The sequence below is a fragment of the Eretmochelys imbricata genome, chromosome 5, assembly GCF_965152235.1.
Source record: "Eretmochelys imbricata isolate rEreImb1 chromosome 5, rEreImb1.hap1, whole genome shotgun sequence".
NCBI lineage: Eukaryota > Metazoa > Chordata > Testudines > Cheloniidae > Eretmochelys > Eretmochelys imbricata.
Genome location: NC_135576.1, coordinates 46,446,915 through 46,473,835, shown reverse-complemented (window position 1 = coordinate 46,473,835; position 26,921 = coordinate 46,446,915). Strand labels below are relative to the sequence as shown.

General features: G+C 42.8%; 1 protein-coding gene across 1 annotated transcript in view; it reads left to right on the top strand.

Annotated features, from left to right (window-relative positions):
• The window catches only part of PDE8B (phosphodiesterase 8B), a 158,862-nt gene that overhangs the window by 48,558 nt on the left and 83,383 nt on the right, over nucleotides 1-26,921 (top strand). The window contains exon 2 of the mRNA XM_077816308.1: nucleotides 23,532-23,591. Within this exon, the coding sequence (XP_077672434.1) occupies nucleotides 23,532-23,591 (60 nt within the window). The remainder of the gene's footprint in view (nucleotides 1-23,531; nucleotides 23,592-26,921) is intronic.

Sequence of the window (26,921 nt, the reverse complement as noted above, 5' to 3'; positions counted from 1 at the left end):
ACAACTGCCTTGCCTTTCCCATATTGCTAATTGGGAGGGGGGATCCTGTCTCAGTCCCAGCTAGATGGGAGGATGGGTCCAGGTCTGGAAAAGGATGAGAACCATGAAGGTAAAAGTGGCTCAGATCAGTGTTTAGCACTGTGGAGATGCCCATTTTTCTTCCCAACCATAAACATCCCTTCCCTGACTGATGACCGTATGCTGATGCCATGGTATTTCTAATGTATATGGTTCAGAGCTTTACAGTTAGTCAAAAAAAGAACTCCGTTTCAGTTAGTGGCTTTGACCAAGTAACATTGGAGAATGGAATTAAAGTTTTTACTTTCATGATAAAGTAGATCAGGGGATTTATTTGAAGTCTCACTTCATTACTAAAATACAAAAATGTTAGCCAGTAAGGCTGCACCTGTTCTCTCACTGGAACAATCTAAGCAAGAACCACGTTTGCAAATGCATGCATCCAAGGATTGCAAACCCTGCAAGTTAAAAAATTATGAGATAGATGACTTTCCTCAGGCCTCCTCCCCAAAAAAGAGATTTACAAACAATACAGGTTTCAGAGTAGCAGCCGTGTTAGTCTGTAACCGCAAAAAGGACTACAAGTCCTCCTTTTCTTCTTCCAAACAATACAGTCTCATGTATTAATATTATAGCTCTTTGGGTAAGTGGCCCCTTCCTTCGCCCTGTGTGTGTGCCTATTTCAGATTAAAAAAAATTAACTGAACATTTATACAAAATGCCGCTCACAAAAACTGCAGGAAGTTCACTGCTCACAGATGAGAGAGATGCTCATGCTAGCATTCTCACCAGATCCTGGGCCTGATTGACAGCTCCTTCTTTTGAATACTGGTCAGTTGGTTCGCAGGCTCTCAAAGCTATTGTTTCTGGCTGGTTAAAGATTTGCATTGTTGCGCTGAGTCCCACTTAATTCGTATTTTCCAAGTTATCTTTATAACCATCAGGACTAGAAACTAATTGTTTAAAATGAAAGGTTAGATTCTCAAGCACAATTTTACCCTAATGAGTGTATTCTGTGGAAAACTGCTTGGTCACAAAATTACAGAACAAACCAGCCCCTGGCTATATATAGTTATATAGCTATTTTTAATATTCATTTGTAAACATAAAGGACCAGATCCTGGCTTCAATTAAGGCCCTGATTCAGCAAAGCATTTGAGCAATACTTAATTTTAAGTCTCTTGGGGAACATTGCAGTTGGGTGTAATTTAAAGCAGCCCTGAGACTGCTGTAACCTGTGTCAGGGCCTGATCCAGGCCCTGGCTGGCCTAAGGATTGGGCAGCAGAGAGAAGATATAAAGCCATCTTTGGCTTCATGCTCAGAAGAACTGAGCGCTGTTCTAGTGTAGCTAAAGATCAAACCTAAAGGTGCCTTGCACCTTATGTTGTCATTTGCACAGTGACTGTGAAAAAACATAACCCCAGGCAAGAGAGGATTTACTGATTTGGACATACTGTATTTTACACCCACTTTGTGTTCAGCTCAGGTGTAAATGACTACACAGGCACAAATCAGTGAAGAATCTGCCACTCTGTATGTAGCTGTCTAACAAATTACAGCAATTTTACTTCGTGTGACTGAAAAAAAAACATAACTTTTTACTACATTTCTTGTCAGAAGTATGTTGCAGGGCTACAAAATGAAAATGATTCCATACACTAACATTAGTGTTGCATTTTTTTTTTTATCATTAGTTGGCACTGTGTAAAATACAAATAGTCTTTTTATTCATTTTAGTATTGCTTTGAAGGCAGAAATAATGCACATATGCTAAAGATTTAGGGTCTGATTCTCCTTAGACCTACACAGGTGTAAATTTGGAGTAAATCAGCTAAAGGCAGAGAAGTTAGCCTAGTGTAACAGAGAGGTGAATCAGGCCATGAGTACTAACAATTTGCATTGAATCATGATATACAGTATTTTGTTCTGGTGAGAAAAACTATTCTAAGTTACCAACTATATGCTTCTTAAGAAAAGCATGTAATCCACAAATGTAATGTGTAAGACTCAAGTCAATTAAAAATATTTCTCACTTTTTCTGTGATCTAGCTCTGGCTCTTGCTCAGCAGCAAATTACAGAAGTACTTTTAAAAAACTAATAATGTTTTCTGTATTTTAGAGTGTGCTTTGGTGAATAAATAAAATATGAAAAGAAAAAAAAGACAAGGATGCTTTTACTCTGAGCTCATCCAGAGACTTGTAAAATGACTTAAGACATAGAGAAGTCATGTAATAAATTCTCCTTTTCCTGAGTATTGTAGTGCCTGATTAGGAATAATTTAGGCTAATTCTCTAGCGATGCAGATGGGGCATAGGCTCACGTATTTTTAAACAAACAAAGACTTTACCTGAGTGTTTTGCTATGGAGGACTTTGTCCATTCAGTGGAGCTCGGTATTCTCTTGCATGCTTTCTCTAGAGAGCTATACATAGTGGAGCAGTAGAACAGCTGCTAACAGTTTCTAGTCGGTCACAGAGGACATGAATATTCCCTTCATTTTAGTTAATTTCATCAGCTCTTTGGGGCAGCGACCATCTTTTTGTTCTTTGTACAGCAACTAACACAGTAAGGTCTGAGTCTGTGACTGGGACCCTAGGCACTACTGTAATACAAATAATAATAATAATATAATATATCCTCGGGATATAATACAATTTTAGAGGAGGCAAGGGTGGATTTCCAAGCTAGAAGACTCTATCTGGCTTTAAGATTAAACTCGATAAGTTTATGGAGGAGATGGTATGATGGGATAACATGATTTTGGTAATTAAATATTCATGGTAAATAGGCCTAATGGCCTGTGATGGGATGTTAGATGGGGTGGGATCTGAGTTACCCAGGAAAGAATTTTCTGTAGTATCTGGCTGGTGAATCTTGCCCATATGCTCAGGGTTTAGCTGATTGCCATATTTGGGGTTGGGAAGGAATTTTCCTCCAGGGCAGATTGGAAGAGGCCCTGGAGGTTTTTCGCCTTCCTCTGTAGAATGGGGCACGGGTCACTTGCTGGAGGATTCTCTGCTCCTTGAAGTCTTTAAACCATGATTTGAGGACTTCAGTAGGTCAGACATAGGTGAGAGGTTTTTTGCAGGAGTGGTGGGTGAAATTCTGTGGCCTGCATTGTGCAGGAGGTCAGACTAGATGATCATAATGGTCCCTTCTGACCTTAGTATCTATGAATCTATGAATCTTTGGTCAATGTCAGGAACAAACAATCTGTCATAAACTCATTTGGGGCTTGATCTTGCAAGATGCTGAACACTCTGGTCCTGGTTCTGATCCAGCAAAGCACTTAAGCACATGAGTAGTCCCATTGATTTCAGTAGTTCATAGGCTTGAAGGTAAGCACATGCTTAAGCATTTAGTCAGATTGGTGCTGAAGTGCACACAACTGAGTCCTCTGATATTATTGCACTACAAGGCTAGACAGTCGTAAGAGCCTTACAGGATGCTTCAGGGGCGGAAAGCATAATATGGCAGATATGGCATTCTGCAGCCACCAAGGAGTTTGCACTTTTCCCATGCTCGTGCATAGAAGTTCACATATTGTAGCATGTGCAGAATCAGGAGAGGGCTTCAGCTGCTGAGACATTTTGTTGGAGAATAATGTTTTGTTGTCTGTGAATAATGTAATGGTGGTGCCATTTTTATTTTCTCAGTGTTGCCTTGGGAGTGGGTTGAATAATATATTTTAATAGTGGACTATAGTTCTGCTGGAATACATTTCAGTAAATATAAAGTCTTGGGGTAGTATTTAAGGACTCTCTGGAACATTGGTATTACTATATGCGGCTGATTCTGGGAAGCAGGCTTTCTGAAGTCAGGTTTGATTTACTTGTCCTTGTAAGCACAGAGAACATTACAAAAAAACACTATCCATATAGATATATTAAAAAGTGGCATTTTAACTGTAGTATGTGAAAAAGAAGACTGTAATGCAGTAATTAACAACTGCCACTTTGGAGTGTTTATGTAAAGCCCAGCAAATTCATTCCTGTGCTGATGGCCAGCCCAAGGACTGTGCAATGTTTAAGACCCACACTAGGGTGACCAGACGTCCCAATTTTGTAGGGACAGTCCCGATATTTGGGGCTTTCTCTTATATAGGCTCCTGTTACCCCCCACCCAGTGTCCCGATTTTTCACACTTGCTGTCTGGTCACCCTAGTCCCACACAAGCCCTCATAATGACTCATAAGTGGTGCATAGGCAGCGAACTAAACTGCATGCAAGAATGAACAGTTCTAAAGTTAGATCCTGCTCTTCCAAACACTTACATGCAGGAGTAGTTCTAGTAAAATCACATGAATAAGGGTTGCAGGACTAGGGCCTTAAATTTTAAGCTCTTCATGGCAGAGACCTCCCTTCAGCAAGCTGGCATAACTACAGGTGTCTGTATCATGCAGCTGCCTTGGCCCAGATCCACAAAGTGACATAGGTGTCTAAAGCCCAGATTGAGGCACCTAAGGCCCAGTTTTAGGCACTACTGATCCACAAAACCCCTGTTTGGCTGCCACCTAATCCTGTAAGTGTGTAAACTCACTCAGCACCTGAATTTTTGCTGTAAAAGTTCCCTAGGCACCTGAATTTCTGCTTGTGGGCATGCACGCTGCTACCTCACTCTAGGAAGCTGGACCCCATCTCACACTAAAGCCCCACTGCAATCCACAAATCAGCGGAGGATAGGTGCTCCTTCACCCAGCTTGCCTGTGCGGCCTGATCATGATACTGAAATAGTCATTGGGACAGAGGGAGAACCTGAGAGAATGACTAGAGCCTGGTAGATTGGAGACTAGGGTCCAGTCCCCCTCTTACAATGACGATTTAATTGTTTATCCAAAGTGGAACAGCTTTAGCAAGAGAAACTGAGGGTAACCCACATCCAAATATCCCATGGTCCAGTAGTTAGGGCACTGCGCTGAAAGGTGAGAGACCTGTTATTTATAGAGGCTGGTGGGGCAGTGTGCTGGGAGAGAAACTGAGCCCTGATTAGGGGATGGGGCTTCTCTCACTAGGGGTCCTGTAAAGAAAGGTAGCCAGCCAGCCAGCCAGGCAGCGGCACAGACAGCTGCAGCGGCACAGGAGCGAGCAAACAGAGCTGTAAACAGGGGAGTTTGAGTGGGACTTTGGGGGGAAGACTAAGAGAGCCAGACACAGGGACAGACAGGCTAGTGAAGGGAGAGTGTGGTGGTCTGGCAGTGTTTTGGTGCTCGTTGGAGGTTTGTTTTGCTGTGGGTGGTTTGGTTTGGTTTGTGTTTCCCAGACTAACAGGACTTAGGTGAGAAGGCTATGACAGATACAGAGGCAGCAGTGGGAGTGACCCAAGTAGTGGAAAATACAGTGAAGATGACTGGACGTGGAAGCTGCGGCATGTACATGATCCTGGAGGGGGGGACCTGAAAAGAGTTTCATCTGCATGAAGTGCCACCTGTTAGAGCTGATGGAAGAAAAGATCCGAGGATTAGAGATGCAGGTGGAAACTCTGGTCAAGTTTAGAAGGGGGTCGAGTGGATGATGGAGCAAAGACATGAGGAGGCTGAAGAGAAAAGCTTAGACTTGCAGATGGAAGCAGGACCGAAGAATGCTGAGGGGATACTGCTGGGTGAGGAAAGTGGACAGTGGAAGCATGTGACTAAGAGAACCAGGCAGAGGAAAAGGTGGGCTAGTGAAAGAGAAATAGAGCTCAGGAACAGGTTTGCGGAGTTGGAAAATGAAAAAGGGGCATAGCAGGTGGTCACTGAAGGTGAGAGGACAAGAAAGAAGAGAAGAGCAGCTAGTCCTATAGGAAGAGGGCAAGAGTCAATGGAGACAACGCCAAATATAAGCCCCAGGAGGATACAGGATGGGTTGCAGAGGATTGCAAGGGACAATGGGAATCGAGAGGACTTGCAGCCAGAGGGAACAGGGGATAGACTGGAGAACCGCACCATCACCAGGAAAAGGCAGGTCTTCGTGATTGGGGACTCCTTACTGAGAAGAATAGACAGGCCTGTAACAAGAGCTGATCCAGAGAACAGAAGGGTCAAAGTTGCAGAAACTATTAGAAGCCTGCATCCCAAGAAATTGGAAAAATTTATAGGCCGGAGTTGTAGACCAAGCTGGATGAGCAAGCACCTTAGAGAAGTGATTAAGAAAAAGCAGAAAGCCTACAAGGAGTGGAAGATGGGAGGGATCAGCAAGGAAAGCTACCTTATTGTGGTCAGAACATGTAGGGATAAAGTGAGTAAGACCAAAAGACATGTAGAGTTGGAGCTTGCAAAGGGAATTAAAACCAATAGTAAAAGGTTCTATAGCCATATAAATAAGAAGAAAACAAAGAAAGAAGAAGTGGGACCGCTAAACACTAAGGATGGAGTGGAGGTTAAGGATAATCTAGGCATGGCCCAATATCTAAACAAATACTTTTTCTCAGTCTTTAATGAGGCTAATGAGGAGCTTAGGGATAATGGTAGGACGACAAATGGTAAGGAGGATATGGAGGCAGATATTACCACATCCGAGGTAGAAGCCAAACTTGAACAGTTTAATGGGACTAAATTGGGAGGTCCAGATAATCTTCATCCAAGAATATTAAAGGACCTGGCACATGAAATTGCAAGCCCATTAGCAAAATTTTTTAATGAATCTGTAAACTCAGGGGTTGTACCATATGACTGGAGAATTGCTAACATAGTTCCTATTTTTAAGAAAGGAAAAAAAAGTGGTCTGGGTAACTACAGGCCTGTTAGTATGACATCTGTAGTATGCAAGGTCTTGGAAAAAATTTTGAAGGAGAAAGTATTTAAGGACATTGAGGTCAATGGTAATTGGGACAAAATACAACATGGTTTTACAAAAGGTAGATCGTGTCAAACCAACCTGATCTCCATCCAATGAAGTGAGCTGTAGCTCACGAAAGCTTATGCTCAAATAAATTGGTTAGTCTCTAAGTTGCCACTAGTACTCCTTTTCTTCTTTGAGAAGGTAACAGATTTTTTAGACAAAGGAAACACAGTGGATCTAATTTACCTCAATTTCAGTAAGGCATTTGATACGTTTCCACATGGGGAATTATTAGCGAAATTGGAAAAGATGGGGATCAATATGAAAATTGAAAGGTGGTTAAGGAACTGGTTAAAGGGGAGACTACAACGGGTCACACTGAAAGTTGAACTGTCAGGCTGGAAGGAGGTTACTAGTGGAGTTTCTCAGGGATCAGTTTTGGGACAAATTTTATTTAATCTTTTTATTACTAACCTTGGCACAAAAAGCGGGAATGTGCTAATAAAGTTTGCGGATGACACAAAGCTGGGAGGTATTGCCAATACAGAGAAAGACCGGGATATCATACAGGAAGCTCTCAATGACCTTGTAAAGTGGAGTAATAGTAACAGGATGAAATTTAATAGTGAAAAGTGCAAGGTCATGCATTTAGGGATTAATAACAAGAATTTTTGTTATAAACTGGGGATGTATCACTTGGAAGTAACAGAGGAGGAGAAGGACCTTGGAGTACTGGTTGATCACAGGATGACTAAGAGCTGCCAATGTGATATGGCCGTGAAAAAAGCTAATGCGGTCTTGGGATGCATCAGATTAGGTATTTCCAGTAGAGATAAGGAGGTGTTAGTACCATTATACAAGGCACTGGTGAGACCTCATCTGGAATATTATGTGCAGTTCTGGTCTCCCATGTTTAAGAGAGATGAATTCAAACTGGAACAGGTACAGAGAAGGACTACTAGGATGGTCCGAGGAATGGAAAACCTGTCTTATGAAAGGAGACTCAAAGAGCTTGGCTTGTTTAGTCTAACCAAAAGAAGGCTGAGGGGAGATATGATTACTTTCTATAAATATATCAGAGGGATAAATACCATGGAGGGAGAAGAATTATTTAAGCTCAGTACCAGTGTGGACACAAGAACAAATGGATATAAACTGGCCATCGGGAAGTTTAGACTTGAAATTAGACAAAGGTTTCTAACCATCAGAAGAGTGAAGTTCTGGAACAGCCTTCCAGGGGAAGCAGTGGGGGCAAAAGACATATCTGGCTTCAAGACTAAGCTTGATAAATTTATGGAAGGGATGGTATGATGAAATAGCCTAATTTTGGCAATTAATTGATCTTCAGCTATTAGCGGTAGATACGCCCAATGGCCTGTGATGGGATGTTAGGTGAGGTGGATCTGAGTTACTACAGAGAATTCTTTCCTGGGTGTCTGGCTGGTGAGTCTTGCCCACATGCTCAGGGTTTAGCTGATCGCCATATTTGGGGTTGGGAAGGAATTTTCCTCCAGGACAGATTGGCAGAGGCCCTGGGAGTTTTTCACCTTCCTCAGCAGCGTGGGGCACGGGTCGCTTGCTGGAGGATTCTCTGCACCTTGAAGTCTTTAAACCACGATTTGAGGACTTCAATAGCTCAGACATAGCTCAATAGAGGTTTGTTACAGGAGTGGGTGGGTGAGATTCTGTGGCCTGTGTTGTGCAGGAGGTCAGACTAGATGATCATAATGGTTCCTTCTGACCTTAAAGTCTATGATTCTATGGTTAAATCCTTTCTTCCCCACCAGGCAGAGAGGGGAATTGAACCTGGATCTCCCCCATACTGGGTGAGTGGTCTAACTACTGGCCTACAAATAATAAGGGAACTTCCATCTCCTCCTGTGTTTTTTCAAAGAAACAGCTTAGGTACCTGAGCTGCCTGACTCCAGGTGCAGGGTTCTCAGCTCTGGATGGCAAACAGATATAGGAACTTCCCTTCAGCTGGGTTAGGTGCCTAGCTCTGTGGAAAGGGCGGAGCTCAGGACCCACCCCGGTCATCTGTATCTCCCATTAGCTAGCCTAGGGGGCTCTCTGCCTACTATGTTGGCTTTTGTGGATAGCATTCTTAAGTGTTTCTGGTTGTGCCATCCCACATTTTCAGTTTTCAATGTAATACAGATTTTTATGTTGACAGTGCATAACTGTGTCATAAAAGATGTAAGGGGAAGCTGGAGGCTTTGGTATGAGGGTGAGAGGAGCTGGGGTTTTGGGCATCTAAGAAGGCATGGGAGGCGGTTTGGGATTAGCACGTTAGCTATATGTTTCTGCTGAAATGATCAGCAGAGAAGTAGGTAATAATATTTAGGTTTTAGAGTTAACACTACAAAGTTTAGGTTTTAGAGTTAACACTTCATTGCGGTGAATGGGGAAGTTCACACTTCTCAGATCTATCATTTCATGCCACCTGAAGACTCAGGAAAATAATGCTGATTGCTTTATATGCAGTTCATATTTTTCTTTGCAACTCTGAGAGCTAGAAGCATAATTTTTTAAAAAAGTTTAGATTCTGGAGCAAAGGGTGCATTCTGCAGCAAAGCCCATGGCCACTGAAACATGGATTACACAGGCCCTGCTAATCTGCCTCAGTTGCCTTTCTTCAGACCCAGACCATCTGAAGAGAGAACTCCCAAGAAATCACAATTCAGAAGTACTTGAGAATGGGGGAAGGCCAGGGAGAAAAACTAGGTTTTTTTCCCTTTCTTCGGTTACAGCTTCCACTTCTAGGGCTGATCCACAACAAACTCATCCAGATAAATAAGTTTCTCATGTATATTCCAGCCTTCCTCTTTCTGTTTGTCTTTTCTCCTTGCTGTTTGTCTTCCAATAAGTATAGTACAGAGTGGTGTTTGGATTGAGATAAGGTATACATGCCCTCTGATTGCTGGCACAGGAAGGGGTTAATGGACTTCATTAGACTAGCATCATCCTGCAGACACTGCAGCTCCTAGGCAGGATGCCCTCCAGCTGTGGATACCTAAGAATAAGAAATAAAAGGAGGAGGCAGGGGTAAGTAAAGACTTTTTGTTGTTGCTGCTGCAGGAGGGACAGACTGAGTGGCTCTGGAAGAGGTTTCAGGCTGTTAAACCCTAAAGTTTAAAGGTCAGTAGCAGCCGCTACGTGTTCCTGGGTAAACTGTCACTGGGGAAAGGGTCTATATGGATTTAAATAACTCCTAGATCAAAAAGGAGCCTTTCTGGTTTTGCCTTGGAGTAGAGGCAACCTTATTATTTTGGGATGTGCTTACAAACTAATTTTTTAGGTGTCTGATTCTGGCCGTTGTTGGCATATAACAAGGAGCAGAGCTGAGGTAGGGAGAACTCTTGAGCACTGCTCAGTCTTAATGGACTTAATGGACTGGGGCTGGTTTTGTTCAATATCTTCATTAATGATCTGGAGGATGGTGTGGATGGCACCCTCAGCAAGTTTGCGGATGACACTAAACTGGGAGGAGTGGTAGATACGCTGGAGGGTAGGGATAGGATACAGAGGGACCTAGACAAATTGGAGGATTGAGCCAAAAGAAATCTGATGAGGTTCAACAAGGACAAGTGCAGAGTCCTGCACTTAGGACAGAAGAATCCAATGCACCGCTACAGACTAGGGACCAAATGGCTAGACAGCAGTTCTGCAGAGAAGGACCTAGGGGTGACAGTGGATGAGAAGCTGGATATGAGTCAACAGTGTGCCCTTGTTGCCAAGAAGGCCAATGGCATTTTGGGGTATATAAGAAGGGGCATTGCCAGCAGATCAAGGGACGTGATCGTTCCCCTCTATTCGACACTGGTGAGGCCTCACCTGGAGTACTGTATCCAGTTTTGGGCCCCACACTACAAGAAGGATGTGGAGAAATTGGAGAGAGTCCAGCGAAGGGCAACAAAAATGATTAGGGGACTGGAACACATGAGTTATGAGGAGAGGCTGAGGGAACTGGGATTGTTTAGTCTACGGAAGAGAAGAATGAGGGGGGATTTGATAGCTGCTTTTAACTACCTGAAAGGTGGATCCAAGGAGGATGGATCTAGACTATTCTCAGTGATAGCAGATGACAGAACAAGGAGTAATGGTCTCAAGTTGCAGTGGGGAAGGTTTAGGTTGGATATTAGGAAAAACTTTTCCACTGGGAGGGTGGTGAAACACTGGAATGTGTTACCTAGGGAGGTGGTGGAATCCCCTTCCTTAGAAGTTTTTAAGGTCAGGCTTGACAAAGCCCTGGCTGGGATGATTTAGTTGGGATTGGTCCTGCTCTGGGCAGGGGGTTGGACTAGATGGCCTCCAGAGGTCCCTTCCAACTCTGTTATTCTATGATCTTATGATTCTATGACTCATTTTATATGAAAAGCCTGGACCTTGGCAAGCAAGGGGCCCTTAGTCACTGGGGAGCTTTGCATGAATTCTGGTGAATTATAATGGAGCACACTAATTGCCATAATGAGGACCCCATGAAGTAAATAATTAGAATTGTTTCCCTTTTAGAGATGGGGAAATTAAGGCAGAGAGGTTACTTGGTGACCGGCCCAAGGTCATAGAGGGGGTTGTTGTCAGAGCTGGGTTTGGAGTGTTGTGGTAAAACTTTCAAAAGCACCTAAGTGACTCAGCCAGTCTTCATTATCAAAATGCTTTTTGACTTAAATGCATTTAAATGCTTAGGCTCCTAAGTCCCTTAGGCACCTCTGAAAATGCTGCTTCTAGTCTCTATTCTAGACTGTATCTTGCAGTGCTGAGCCACTCTGATTGTGGCAAGAGGCCACAAAGGTACCTTAGCAAAGGAGGTTGTGGTAGTTCTAGCATTATCCGTGCCAGCTTAGGCAGCCCAGTGTCCCACAGTCACGAACTGCTCCGAGTTCCTCCCAAAATGTAAAGATAAGGGTTACGAGTATTCAGCACCAAACCTGGGTGGCTACAGGAGGAGTCATGAATCAACCCTGAACATCAGAAAAAATTGCGCTATCGCAAACTTGCAACCCTAGCAATGAGCTTCGGTGTTTGAGGTCATATCTTCAAGGAAGAAGGCTAAAAACTTCATTTTCACTTTCAGGTAAAAGCTGAGCTTTTTTTTTTGACATTTAGAGGGCTCCCAAACTGAGGGGGAAAGAGTCAGGGGCAAGAGCATGACTGACAGGCCCCAGAGGCCAGCTGGGGGGCCTGTGGTAAGGGCCTGATTATTTGTCTTTTCTATCCGACTGTAACAGTATACACTATAACTGTGCCAGAAGTGAAGGACTCTCCTCACAACTAAGAACATCCAAGGTTACCTCACTGAGGCTCGGTTATTTACTAGTGTGGCAGTGGAGCTTGGGGCTATTCCAGGATGGGATATACACAGCCAATTGGTCTAATCCCTCTTTACCTGAAAAATATCCAGTAAGCAATCACTAAATGCAGTTAAGAGAGAGGGGAAAACTGCCCTTTTCTGATTAAGGTTAAACTCGTGGAAAGCTCCTGAACAATAGTCGTCATTAAATATTTAATTGCTTCCTTTCCTAACTTCCGGGAGCAATTTCAAATATGATAATTCTGTCCCAGTAAACTCCTAGTGATGTCATACAGCCCTGCAATTATGCCTCTCCCCACTGTAACAGCACAAAAGGGAGACTTCAAACTTCCATTGGCTGCATCTGCAGCATGAGACAGGGCATTGGGTAGCACCTGGTGCAAATGTTGAGCTGGCAGTCTCTGGGACATATAAAATCTCCTGTTTCACTCATTCACTTTTTGGAGAAGGATGACTTTACTTTAAAATTAGGTAACTGATTATTTTGCAGTCCAATAGTCTTTCATAAGCCGTGCACAAGTAGCCAGCTTAGGAGCGGGTGGAAGGTCATTAGAGCTATTTCGTTCACTGTGACACTGGGTTTTCCTTCTTATTGCTGCAATTACTGCTTTAGCTGTAGTTACTCACTGACATTTATTAGATCACATTGCTCTCTCGAGGCTCTCGTGCTGTCCATACTTACTTTATACCCATGTACCAATTACAAGGTGATGACAAGACCCTTTACAAAATTCTGGTGTGTCTAATCATATTTTTAGCATTTTCTCTCCCCTCTCCCTCCTCCCCCTCCCTCAGTGTCTGCATCACTGATGTGGTTCAGAGTTAGTTATAATAGCCTTTCGTAAGATTGACGTAACCAGATCTGACCTGATTCACCAGTGAGAAGTGACTCATCCTGCTACTGAAACGAGAATGGACAATAATGACAAATGGTTGTACAGAATGAAATCTCAGACCCACTCAGAAGACCCATCCTGGACAGCTTAAACTTACCTTTGACAGATACTGAAGGGATTTGTCTTTTTTCTAATATTTTGGTGACACTAATAAAGCTTGTTGTGCCAATAAGTATTTAACAAAGTGAACCGGTTTGCTAGGGAACTACATAATACGTCTTCAGAGAGAACTGCATTTAAAAAGACAATATTCAAAAATAAGCTCATGGCCATTCTCTATCTTATTACAATTCATTTTCTCCCCTCCCTCCGCCATACCCCCAATTTATAAATTTCACTGCTTGTGAAAAGACTTGGGCTGTGTGTTTACTGCCTAACTATATTTCTTGCTGGATTAAAATATAGGGATGTAAAGTCTGTGTTTACCTGTGAGTAGTTCACTACCATAATATGTGGAGTTACAGAAGACTCCTAGTTTTGGAGGAGTCCTGAAGGGCCCATTATGCCTTTCTGCATTTGCAACACAGTCTAAACAGTAGTTAATGTATACGTAGCATCAGGTGCAGAACTGACTCTTCAGTGTGTCACCAAATCATAATCAAACTGCTGTTGGAAACAGATGGATTCAATAGTCTATGTATGTGTTGTGATTTATTTTTCCTGTTCAGGAAAAAATGTTGCCTTTTTTTCAGATCAACAGGAGGGCCATGTATAAACGTAGCTGTGATCTTGAAGTGAGATCTCATTGATACATTACTTTGTCATAGCCAATCCCATACACTTAATGATTTGCGCAGCCATAGCGCCATCCATTTACGTTTCTCAAGTATTGTGTTGGTCTGGCACAGCAATCTTCCTACCACTAATAAGTAAATGTCCCTTTAAAATGCCACTTAAGACAATAGAATAAGAATCCTGCAGTATTTTGAAAAGCAATAAATGCTTAGTTTTTCAGTGGTCTCCATCCTGAACAGATAACTGTGTATATTAATCCATGCAGTGTTGTAGCCATGGTGGTCCCAGGATATTAGCGACAAGGTGGGTGAGGTAATATCTTTTATTGGGCCAACTTCTGTTGGTGAGAGAGACAAGCTTTTGAGTTACACGGAGCTCTTCTGAAGATATTACCTTTCCCACCTTCCCTCTATATTAATGCAGTCTGTGTCTTAAGGACTAGAGGCCTGAAGCTAGCCAAACCCTAGTTACTAATGGCAGGTCTACACTATCACTTAAGTTGATCTACCTTACATCTCTCCAGGATGTGAAAAAGACACTCCCCTGAGCAACACAAATTATGGGGACCTAAGCACTGTCCACACCAGGGCTATATCAGCCGGAGAGGTTTGGCAAAGATGGAGTACCTGTGCCGACAGGAAAGCGCTTCCCGTCAGCATAGAGTGCCTCACCAGACGTGTTAGGGTGCTGCAGCCGCATCAATGCAACTGCGCCAATGTAGCGCTTCTAGGGTAGACCTGCCCTTAAATAAGTACACCTGAGCTGGGATCGGGTCATTCCCCAAAACAGTAGCAGGAAGCTGCAGAAAGGTTTGGGGGTGGGGGCGGGGGGTTGAGCTAGTGGTGTTCCACCCTGCTTCCAGCCCCTGATGTAGGAGGGAGATAGCTAAGGACAAGGGAATGTGGCTGGAGATCACCCCTTCTGTCTGGCTGTTTCCAAGTGCTAGAATGGCCCCCTTTGGGCTGTGTTCAGCTAAGCATAAACTAGAGTGGCCCCCAGGCTGCCCTAGTTTAAACAGAGGACCAAACCCTTCCCTGCTAGCCCTAGATTCCAGGGGCCACAAAATTAGCTGTACTGAGATCACGGCTCAGAATCTGGGCCTTGATGTGTATGTGTAAGAAAAAAGTGTGGGAGGGAAGATTGTCTGCATAGTGTAAAAAGGTTTCCAGCTTCTAGGGTACAGCCTCAGTTATCCAAATGTCTGGGGGAGGCTGAAAAAATCCAGATCTCCTCAGAGTTTTTGATGTACTGCAGTAGAAGTCAAGAGACTCATCCCCGTTTTGGAGCAAGCTGTCTGTTGCTCCAAAAATATTTTGTGTTAACTAGATATTTATATGGCTAATAACATCCACAGTCACAGAGAGAATAGAAATGTATAGAAGATGAACCCTCATGGTACAACTATTGACTACCGAGGGCTAAGGAGACACTTCCCATAAGGGCAGGTTATTACATGATTATTCATTATGGGTGAAATCCTAGCCCTATAGAAGTCCAATATGACCCATTGACCTCAGTAGGGCCAGGATTTCACTATATGGAGATTTTTACTTCATGTTTTTATTGTGCTTTGCATCTTCCTGTGATGCTTCTGGTAACAACCACTGTCTGAGACAAGATATTAATCTGATCTGATCCAGCATGGACAATTCCTATGCGCTTAAATTAACAACATAAATGTCATTCACATTGGTGACTTTTTTCCTATGAGAGGTCTAATTCCTATAATGATGATGTATTTCCAGACAAGCTTCTATTTCTGTGTGAATATGATTAAAAAAAAATAAAATCCTGGTACAATGCAATGTTCTTACTGCTGTCATTTTAATACCAGACCTACATCTGTTCCATTAGCACTCAAGGAACTATTCTACAAATGTCAGCTTGATGTTTCAGGAGGTTGGTCTAAAATTGCTAGTAATTTGGTGTCTCTGCCTTTTACGTTTCTGAATTGCTTTCTTCTTAAGGTAGGCCCAGGTTTTTTACGTATCCTTTTCATGCTGGCTGGCCTCTGCCTTTTTAATTCTTTTGAAGCTTTACCTAGGTACAGCTGGCTTACTTGTCTTTTCTCATTGTGATTTTATAACATATAGGGCCAGATTTAGCAGTGTGATCACTGTCACTTTATTTTATAGTGCATACAATTGTACAGAAAATTAATAGGAAAACAGTTTCTGCCCCAAACACCTTATATTCTAAACTTTTAATTTGACACACAAGCAAGGATACAATATTTGCCAAGAATGGGGACAAAGAAAGGAGGATCAATGTCATAGGGCTGGCTCCTGCAAGTGATTCTGTGCAGTTGAAGAGGTCTGCCTGCACTGAGTCAACTGCAGGAGCAGGGTTGTAGAGTGTACAGTTACTCCGTTTAGGTCTGAGTCACTGTGGCTTTTGTACCATATGCCTAAATATCTGATTTGTGACATTGTGGGCTGAAAATTTGGCCCATATTGTATAATCTTTAAGGTTTTTCTCTTCTTAATAGTGTTCTATGGGTGATTGGAAAATTATGCCTTTTCATTGTCTGCTTAAGTGATTTCTGTTCTTAACTGGTTATCAACATTTAATATGTAGCAGCTGGAAGCCCTGAGTTCATTCTGGGTCATGAACGTTGCTTATACATGTGAAAAGGAGGCCCTCTGAACTATGTGGTAAAATGTTCCATCCCTGATTTGCAGAATGATTTAATAAACCATTGGAGCAGGGAAGTGCTCTGCTGTAAGAGATACAATTGGGGTACATAGATACTGAAGTTTTCTTAGCTGGGCACCAGGCTGATCCATTAGAAAAGGTCTCCTCTTTTTGTAGTGACAGAGCTTGTTGAAGTTTTCCATAGTAGAAAAGACAAGTTTTCGTGACTCACAAATCTCACAAAAAAAGTTGTTTTAAAATAAAGTAGCCTAAAATAAAACATCTTCGTAAAAACAGAAGTTATTCTAAAATCAGTCTGAATCTTTTGCAGACCAAAAATATCTTCGGGGACACTGGTAAAAATTGCAAGCAGACAGATGATCCAATTTATAAAAATCTAGACTGAGGCAATCATGAAGAAAGTAGATAATCTTCAAATAGTTCTCAATCCCCAGTTCCCTTTCTGAAAGATTCTAGTTCTGCAAGGAGTAAGATTAATAATGAAAGAGCAAGACTGATACCTCACAATGTAGAAAACCTCATTTTTCTAAATGCTAATCTGCCAGTTTTGGACTACTGTTCCTGTGCCACTATTTTGGAAAAGGATGATGATTAACCTACAGTTCTCTCTCCTACACAATGCTGCCATTTTAATACTTACTTACACAAAGTGTATAAGGGATTTTTCCAGAGAGGGACACTCAAGTATGCTGAGGCCCAAAAAATTGGTATAAATTCAAATAAACTTTGTTTTAAAAATCCAAACTTTTGGTTCTTATAAAAACCAAACTGCTGAAATTTGGACAAAAAAATCAGTGCTCTCATGTGCTGGCTGTAGGTATGATCACTTTGCAGTATATTCTGGCTGGTACGGGGGGGAGTGGGGGGTGGAGGTGGGAATGGATGCTGGAAAAAAAGGAATAAGGAGAGGTAGGTATGAATTCAGGAAGACAGAGACCACACATCCATTTCCCCCAAGCTTATGATCTGTATCTACCTGGATCCTGACACCAAAGAAACCATCCATAAATATTTTTTATTTGTATTCCTGTAGCATCTAGGAGCCCTACCTATGGACTAGGGCCCCACTGTGCTATAGGCTGTACAAACAGAACAAAAAGACAGTTCCTGACAATCAAAGTGTAAGACAAGGTACAGCTGATGGATACAGGCAGACAAATGGGGAGTACAAGGAAACAATGAGATGATATTGCTCAGCATGCTGGGCAGTGGTATCAGTGCACGACAGCCTGACCATTGTCTTTTTTTTTTTTTTTTTGTAGACATCATGAAAGAGAAGAGTTTTTTATGGAAGGATTGGAAGGATGGTAATGAGTTAGTTTTGTGGACGTTTATGGGGAGCTCCTCCCAAGCATAAGGAGCAGCATGGGAGAAAACACAAAGGGGCTTATTTGAAAATTTAACAAGTGGGCAATGGAGACTGGCTTCATGGGATGATCAGAGGTGGCAGCTGACACCTTGATAACGAATGAGACAGGATAGGTAGGAGGCAGATAGGCCATGAAGGGCCACAAAAGTGAAGACAGCCAGCCTTATGTTTGATATGATACAGAACGGGGAGCCATGGGAGCAGGGCAAGCCCTAAGATTTTTGCCCACGGCTGAGAATGTTTTTGGTTCCCTTCCCCGCAGACCATCTAGCCAGCCGAGCAAAAAACAACCACCACCAAGCAAGCAAGCAAACAAAAATAAAACAACCAAAAACCCCACAACAATGCACAGCTGGATGCAGAGCATTGTATCACCCTTAGAAGCTGGCATCCAGAGAGGCCTCCCTGCTCACCCACTCCTAGGGCTGGGCTCTGCGGTGGAGGGATTCAAAGCAATGGACTAAGAAAATTATCTTTTCAGTAGCTTACTAAATGGATATGAGCTGGCCAAAGATTGCGTTTGTCAAGACCAAAAAGAAGGATGTTGCAGGAATCAAGGTGCAAGATGAGTGCCTGGATGAGAGTGTTTGCTTTGTGGATGGATAGGAAAAGCTGTAGTTAGAGATGTTATGTAGAAAGAATCAGCAGGATTAAGACATAATCTGTATATGAGGATTGAGAGAGAGGTCCTGGTTAAAGAGGATACCCAGGTTATGGGCCTCAGTGACAGCAAGGGTGGTGGTGGTGTCCACAGTGATCAAGAAAGGAGATAGCGGGGAGGGCTTGGGGGTGAAAGATTAAGAGCTCTGTTTTAGCCATATTGAGTTGAGCTGATGGCTAGACATCCACAAGGAGATGTCCGAGAGAGAGAGTCTGTAGCAGACAGCATGAGTTTACATAGAGTTTTGAGAGAGAAATTTCTGAATAGTCCATGAATGCCAGGTAGTTCAATTCTCAATGTCTTACGTGGCTGCAATATGTAACTAGGTTCTTCTATCACACCCATTGTTGTACTATCTGAGCAGGGTACTGCTGCTAGAGGATCTGTGTATTCAAATATAGAAGCATAACTATGGCAGGGGGTCTTATAGTTCTTCAGCAGCATGAGCCATTTAATGAAGAGATTGCCCATCAAAGATTTTTATTAGTTTGGTTAATATTAGATGCAGTCCGGTATTCACTGTATAAACTATTTTGTTTGGCATTCTTTAGAGCATTCCAGACCTCTAAACTGGTTCCACAATCAAGTGCTTTAACTGTAACGTATCTGGCAGACATTGCTGGAGATTAGGGTATTTTAAAAAAAAATTAAGGCGAGTCCATCAGAATGATGATTTTCAGTGAGTCTCAACCCAGCCTTCTCTTCTGTGCGTGTATCTTTGTGTAGGCACACCTGTATGAGTGTTGCTGTGCATTAATACCTGTGCAAGAGACGCTTTTTCACATGAAAGTTGTATCATGTGATCATGCTTCTAATAGTTTGAGCCACACAAAGTGGTGGGTTGGTTTTTTTTACTGCAAATAGCAGTTTTCACCATAAAAAAATTGTCCTGAAAATGTAAGTTCTGCTGTTTTTGTAAAACTAATAAAGTATAAACACAGCTTTACTTTCTGAACTCTTGCAAGAATGAATAAGAATCAGAATTTGAAAGCTTAACAACAACAAAAGACTCACTTGGAAAGTTCTTTTAACTGTGGCCTCAATTCAATTGACTCCACATAGGCAGACTCCTCAGTCTGCACAGAGCTGCATTGATTTCATTGGGGCCTTGAATGAAAGCCAGTTACAGGACTGGGATCTGTATTTGTAAATCACAGAAAACTGCCTTCACACAGGCAGTTGCTTGTGGTATGCTTCTCCTGAGCTACCTGTGCTGTCAGAGCTGGTATAGCAGCTTCACAGCTCCAGCTGTGCAGAATAGAGCCAGAAGCATGAAAACAAAAATCAGGAACTCTCAGAGGTCAAAGGATCTGCCAGTTAATACGTGCATCAGGGAATTAACTCTGCTGATGAACTACTTCTGTTTTCCATGTTTTTTGTATTATATATCACTGAGTACACCCTACCTTGTTTTGTCCAAGACAAAACAATTGAATCAGAAACATAGATCTGTGTGGTGATCAATCAGTTTGCCACTCTCATTGGTTTGGATATCAACAAAAGAACTGTGACTCAAAGGCCTCTTTCTGGTGCCTCTGAGTTGGCTGTATCAATAAACCAAAGTACATGCAAACAAATAACATATGCCCTGTCTGTACTAGGGAAACATTTCAAAACAATCCCACAACTACTAATAGTTTCCCCTGGGGTAAATCAAGCTAAGAGCCCTAATATCGATGGACTGCTAGCTACCACATGCATTATAAACTCTGAATGATCTAATCCTGCTCAGAGCAGATCTAATTCACATATAGTGCTTAAAATAGTAGTGGTTGCTTATGCTAACAGAGATGGAGCAAAACTGGTGTTAAGTGAAACTTTTTTGGACAAATGTTAGCTTAGACAGCGCTTTGCAGTGTATGGGCTTGATTTTTTAAAGAGTTTCTTGAGCTGACACCCTGACTGTTCGGAGAAATTGAGATCAGTTCCCTTACCCCTAGAATCTGCCCTATTTTTATAGACCCCATGATTAGTAATGAAGTGTAGCTGCCTTTTGTCTATCAGTTTCCAAAGGGATCTCACTGTCTTTTAAAATCTGGAATTGACAGAAGAGCTCTTTTGACTCCTAGCTCCCCCTTTAGTCCTCTCGTTGCACTGTTGAGGCCAATGCGGTTTCTCTTTATTAGATAAAATGTGTATGATTACCACAAGAACCATTTTGGGGAACTCTAAAGGGTCTGTGCCATCTGTCACTGGGACACTGTAGTTAGGAGGCTTTGGAAGGAGAACTCAGGTTTGATCATTAGTATGCCTCTGTGGTGTGCTCTAGTTGTCACAAATCTTCATATACAATTTAATTTCTTTTATATATTTAGTTTTTTAAATATTTAGTTTGTTCAGATAAATCTCAGGAGATTGTCTGAACAACTGTTTCGTTGCCACATAACATCACCATTGACTTTCAGTACAAGATCTCCTTAAAAGCTATCCCTCTGTAAGTAGCCTCATTATGTGCTCATAATTTCACAAGTAACCTTTAATTATTAATTTTCATTTCCATTCTGATAACCTAACGCATGCAATGTTATGACATTCTGTACCTTGGGGGAGCACCCTGTAACCCCCCATACATATTCCTCATCTGTATATAATTGTGATATTACCTTACAAGGCATGCTTTATATGTATCAGGGGAAAGGTTTTGATCTGCTAAAAGTCATTTCTCTATCCATAGATGTATATCATTAATGCATGTGAAGTTATGAGAATTACGGTCACTAAAACATGATGTAAGTTGGGGGATCAGCCAGATATTCGCTCCCCAGAGGCAACAGCAAGGAAAGTAACCAATGCCTGGGCATGGTGTCAAACCCATCAACAGCCATTGTCCAACAAGGGAACTACAATTCAATGACTCACCTGCATGAGGCCATACCAGGGGAATTGCTTAACCTTGCCTGGAGACCAGCAATGCCCCCCAGACATGCCTGGACTTGTGTTTTCCAAGCACGTGGACTGAGGGTATAAAACTGAACACAGGGGGGCCATGTGGGGCCTTCTCCTGCCCCCACCTATGCTGCAAGCAACTAAGGGCATGTCTTCACTAGCAACGTTAAAGCGCTGCCGCGGCTACTGGTCCTGGCACCAGCGCTGGGAGGCGAATCGCTACGAGGGGAATAGCTCCCAGCACTGGTGCACTGTCTACACTGGCACTTTACTGTGCTGAAACTTGCTGTGCTCAGGGTTGTGGTTTTTTTTCACACCCCTGAGCGAGAAAGTTGTAGCGCTGTAAAGTGTCAGTGTAGACAAGCCCTGAGACACTGAGAAGAAGGCAAGACTCCAACAGAGGAGATTGTCCCAGGGTTAAGGAACAAACCTGTATATTAAGGACTGCAACATCCAGTGGGGTGAGAAAAACTTAGTCTAGATGTTGCCCAGTCTAATAGGGTTGAGAGTTTAGACTGCGTGCTTATATTTTTTTTCTATTGGTAACTAACTCTGACTTTTTGCCTATCACTTAAAATCTACCTTTTATAGTCAATAAATCCGTTTAACTGTTTATCTTTACCAGTGAATTTGTCTGAAGTGTGGGGTGAAACTGCTTAGGTTTCGCAAAGGCTGGTGTATGTCCATTTTCCATTGTTGAAGTGGCAAACCAATTAATAAATCTGCACTGCTCATCTTGAGCAGTGCAAGACAGTATATTCCTGGGGTACAGTGCTGGAAGCCTGGGGGGAGGGACAGGACTGGGCTGGTGCCTTTCTCTGTGTGATTCATCAGTGGCTCTGGGAGCAATATAGCTGGCTGTGGGGCTCCACAAGCTGTTGTGCTGAGTGATCACAGTGCCTGGAGGGGTTTGCTGCTGGTCACTAGCAAGGCATTGTGAGAGAAAGCCCAGGCTGGAGAGAATTCAGGGGTCCCAGTGGTCCCACAGTTCCAGGCTGCACCTCAGGGGGGATCCTGTCACAAATGTAACTTCTCTTTGCTTATGGCAGTAGATCAAATAAGCAATGTAGCTTTCAATATTTTATGTGAGAAAAGGAACTCTTAGTTACAGCGTTTGTACCTTATATATTAGAAAACAGTGATATGTTCTTTGGAGTTTAGTATCTTGAAGTACTGCCTATGGTACGAACACCCTTTGACGTGTGTTGAACTGAGAAGAATCAAGGCTTAGTGATGCATGAAAGCCAAACATGTCAGTCATAACTTTCCGTAATTATACTGTGTCTCACGTGCAGGTAACACTGTGTTAATACTTAATAGGGATCATATTCTTTAAGGAAGAGAAAACAGAACACTAAAATTATACACATTTAATGTTCAGGTATAATCCTTTGGAAGATATCAGCTTTAAGAACAAAAAGACACCCTTACTGAGTGCTGCAGCAATATAAAACTGCTTCCTGGGTTCCTGAGTCACAAATAAAGGCCCTTGCACTCCTGCCTGCCTGGAATTAGGATTTCATTTTATATCTGACTCATGGAGCAATTTCTTTAGCTTACCTTGAACAGGCAGTCAGGGTAGTCACTGAACAGGAGAGTGGAGATTTACACTCTCTGAGAAGTGACAATTTTAAATAAAGTGCCCATTGATTAGAAGTAGCTTGAGGGCATTCTGACTTTCCATTGCAGTTAGATGTTGGTGTGGGAGGGCCTGTGCATTGTTTAGTCTGTGTGACAATATTCTATAACTCTGTGAATTTTAAGAAGATCTCAAGGGAAAAGAATCATGAATATAAAGGAAAAGTATATTAAGTTGCATCAAACTGCACAAGGAATGCGTCCAAAGCAACAGTCCAACTTCTTTGTAATATAGCAACTGACCAGCCATAAATGTTGTCAGTTTTATTGTGTTGGCGCTTATCATAACGAATTAATGCGAATGTTTCCTGATTGTACTCTGCCAGGCATAGCAGTGATGCATATTCCTGGAAATTCTATGGGCCATGGTTCAAAAAAACAGCCTTAAACTCACAGCTTTCAAATAAGCATTCTAAAAAGAAATTCACTTATTTAAGCAAACCCATAAAACAATTTTTGAAAGACTGTTAGTCGTGTGCTTTTCTTCCCTTCAGAATGTTTTATAGAATTACATTTTTATTGTTCTGTTTGATCTTTCTTGCAAAATCCTATCTGTTAATGTGATCTGAAACTGAAAACATCTTTTGCATTTCTCTCATTTAGCAGGCTTCGACTACAGAGGTGCAAATTGGGCCCATGAGACTGACACAAGACCCGGTTCAGGTAGGACTTTGTTTCAATTTGATGATACTGTAAGTTATGTGTGAAATTGCAAAGGAATTAAAGGCTCAATCCATGTATAACTATTAAAAAGTCATTGCCAAACAGACCACTTGTATTAGAATGCACATCTGTATTGCTAAATTACACATCTCCTTCTTGAAGCTATGTTGCAGCTCAAGAGTTACGTATAGTAACATGGTACAGGCAGTATCCAGCAGGAGTATTGTAGGATTCTGGATACTTTTTTTTTTTCCTCAATCTGGAATGCAGCTATTGAACGATGCAAGAAATTCTTCAGAAAAGCATCTCGGCCTGTTACAAGAGTGAAGAAGCTTGGTATGGAAAGGCAGCATAAATTCTGCTGCATATAAAGTCTTTCAAGAGCTGGAAAGTAGGGTCCTTCGGTTCTTGGACTCAAAACCACACAAGAAGATTTGGGTCTAGATATTTGACTCCAATTCCCACAAAAATTAAGGAAGGTTTGGACTTGAGCTTTTCTAATTTTGGACCATCTTTAGGAAGAAAATGTGACTAGTAAAGTTTTTAACATGGTGGTTCTCAGCATTTTGTAGAGGTGAGAAACCATTCTGTCTGGCTAGTGTCTTTGTTACTAATAATGCCACTTTTATATGAGAAAAGCATGGAATAGAATCCTGAAACCTGTTCTGCTCAGTGATCTTCATGAAACTTACTGTGCCCATATGTTAAATGTAGTAGCTGACAGTTGAAGAAAGCTGTTGCATTCTGCTAATCATCTGGTAACATGTATGAAACCATTCTTTTCTAATTTATCCAGCCAGGAAGGAATAAAACATAACTTTTATGGATAGTAGCAGCAAATCAACGTTCTTACTACTTGTACCTGTTACCCACTAGAACAGTTGGTTTAATGCTGCAACATTTCACAGTACCTGGCTAGATAGCTATAGAAAGTTCCTCACTAATGAAAATTGCTCAGGCAGGCACCAGCAGTTTAATTAAAATGGCAATTGACCTTTGTGACTGTAATGTGCTCAGGACTGAACTACAATGCTAGAATGAATATACACTTAAAGTAATGAACTCTTTGACCACTTCAGAGAGCACATTCCCTAAAGCACACAATGTCTTTGGTTTACGTAGGAGCCTGGGAAGAAACCAGTGCACAAAACATGTGAATATGCAGTGACAAGCAAAGAGCTCAAAGAGAGGCCACTAAAATAGAATCATTCCTGTCACTAGCTTCTACCAACCAGAAACTCTTTTCTAAGTGTTATAGAATTTTGTCCTGATACAGTACTGTAAAGCACTTCATTACGGAGTTAAAAGGTACCATTGAGTCACTCCCTTTGCTGGAGGATGGCAGAACAGGACAAAGAGAATTGTGCTCTGACAGGTTACAAGTACAAGAAATCAAATGAGCCCCAACAATAATGACTGAATTATGGCTCCGCATAAAATCGCTCTTACTCATACTTACTACAATTTCTATAGGTTTTGTCTGCTCTGGTGCTTAATTTGTGATGGAAGAAGTAGCCCTGGCACAAGTTAACCACAGATGCACCCACTATCCCATACACCCAACCCTGCCTATCCTCCAGGCAGTCCCCCATCCCGCACACAGTGCATGCACCCCTAGCCCCGCCTATCTCCCATGCACCCCCAACCTACACCCTGTCCTGAACACCCACCCCAAACATATGCCTATGCTCTGTACAATTGTCCCAGGGAGGCTGGTGCTTTAGCTTCCAAATTGGTCAGGGGACACTGGAGAGCAGCACCATGCCCCCCACAACCACCTCCATCGCCATTGCTCTCTCAATGCCAGCATGTGTGTTAATTTTCCATCCCACCCATCGCTCCCATACAAAGGGGCTGTGATCGTCCCCAACTGAACCCAGATCGCTTCGCTCTTGGCCTGAATCGGGGCATTTATCCAGCTGGAATCCCTTGTGGGGAAGAGCGCCCCATCTCTTGTGCAAGGGGGTCCAGAACTGGGCCCTGCTCTCACCTCCTCCTGGTGCAGGTTCCCTGTGGGGGGTGGGCTGAGGAGCGCCCTCGTACTGAGCCTGGCTGTTGCCTGGGTCTGCAACAGGTGGGATTGCGGGCACCATGGTGGGGTTAGCACCTCCCGCCCCCAGCCAGAGAATAGAGCTGCCTCCCCGGTTGGTGCATGTTGTATGCCCTTCTCTGTATGCCTGCTGTGCCTCCCCCAGCAGGGTCCTGCCCATGGCACTGGGGCTGCCTGCTGGAGCCTCACTCATGTCCCGGTGCCCTACTGCCCCTGTCCCACACTGCACCCTGGCTGCATGGTCACCTCCCCAGTCCCTGACACCTCACCTCTCTCCTCACTGCCAGTACTTGGGAGTCTCTGCCCCTCCTGGGCCCCCAGGGGGCAGCAGCCTCCTCACAGAAGCCCCCCAGGAAGCCAAGGGGGCACTGGCAGAAGCAGTGCTGAAGGGTGCCATCCCTGGCCCCAAAGGACTCTCAGCCCAGGATACAGGAGCTCAGCTTGCATTGATTTAATCACAGCTGCACCCACTGAATGCTGGACAGGCTCAACATGGGGGATGGGGTAGAAATTGGAGCCTGTGCGTGAAGCGGCTGGAGCCCCATGAGCCTCCTGCTGCCTGTGCTGGGACCGGAAACTGACTTGCCAAACCCGCAGGTATCAGGCACAAATTAAGCACTGGATGGATGTCAAGTGTTAGTTCTTGGTTTATAATTTGTACACTTAGGGATCCCAGATGACAGAGAATGTAAGTTAAAGGTTAAAAAGCAATATATATTAACTGTTGAAACCCAGTAACCTTTTTATTCTCATTCTGTAACACTGCTTTAACAATACAAGGTTCAGTTTTATTTTTGTCTCATTTAGCTATATATTTTACACACACAGCTATGTGGCAGAATTTTAAATTGCTGTGAGAAGCAAAGCATAAACAATGATGCAAGAAATAAAGCTTTTGTGGGAATGATACAAGAAACAAAGCATTGCTGGTTTCAGAGTAGCAGCCGTGTTAGTCTGTATTCGCAAAAAGAAAAGGAGTACTTGTGGCACCTTAGAGACTAACCAATTTATTTGAGCATAAGCTTTCGTGAGCTACAGCTCACTTCATCGGATGCATGCAGTGGAAAATACAGTGGGGAGATTTATATACACAGAGAACATGAAACAATGGGTGTTATCATACACACTGTAAGGAGAGTGATCACTTAAGATGAGCTAATACCAGCAGGAGAGTGGGGGGGGCGGGGGAGAAAACTTTTGTAGTGATAATAAGGTGGGCCATTTCCAGCAGTTGACAAGAACATCTGAGGAACAGTGGGGGGTAAGGGGGGAATAAACAT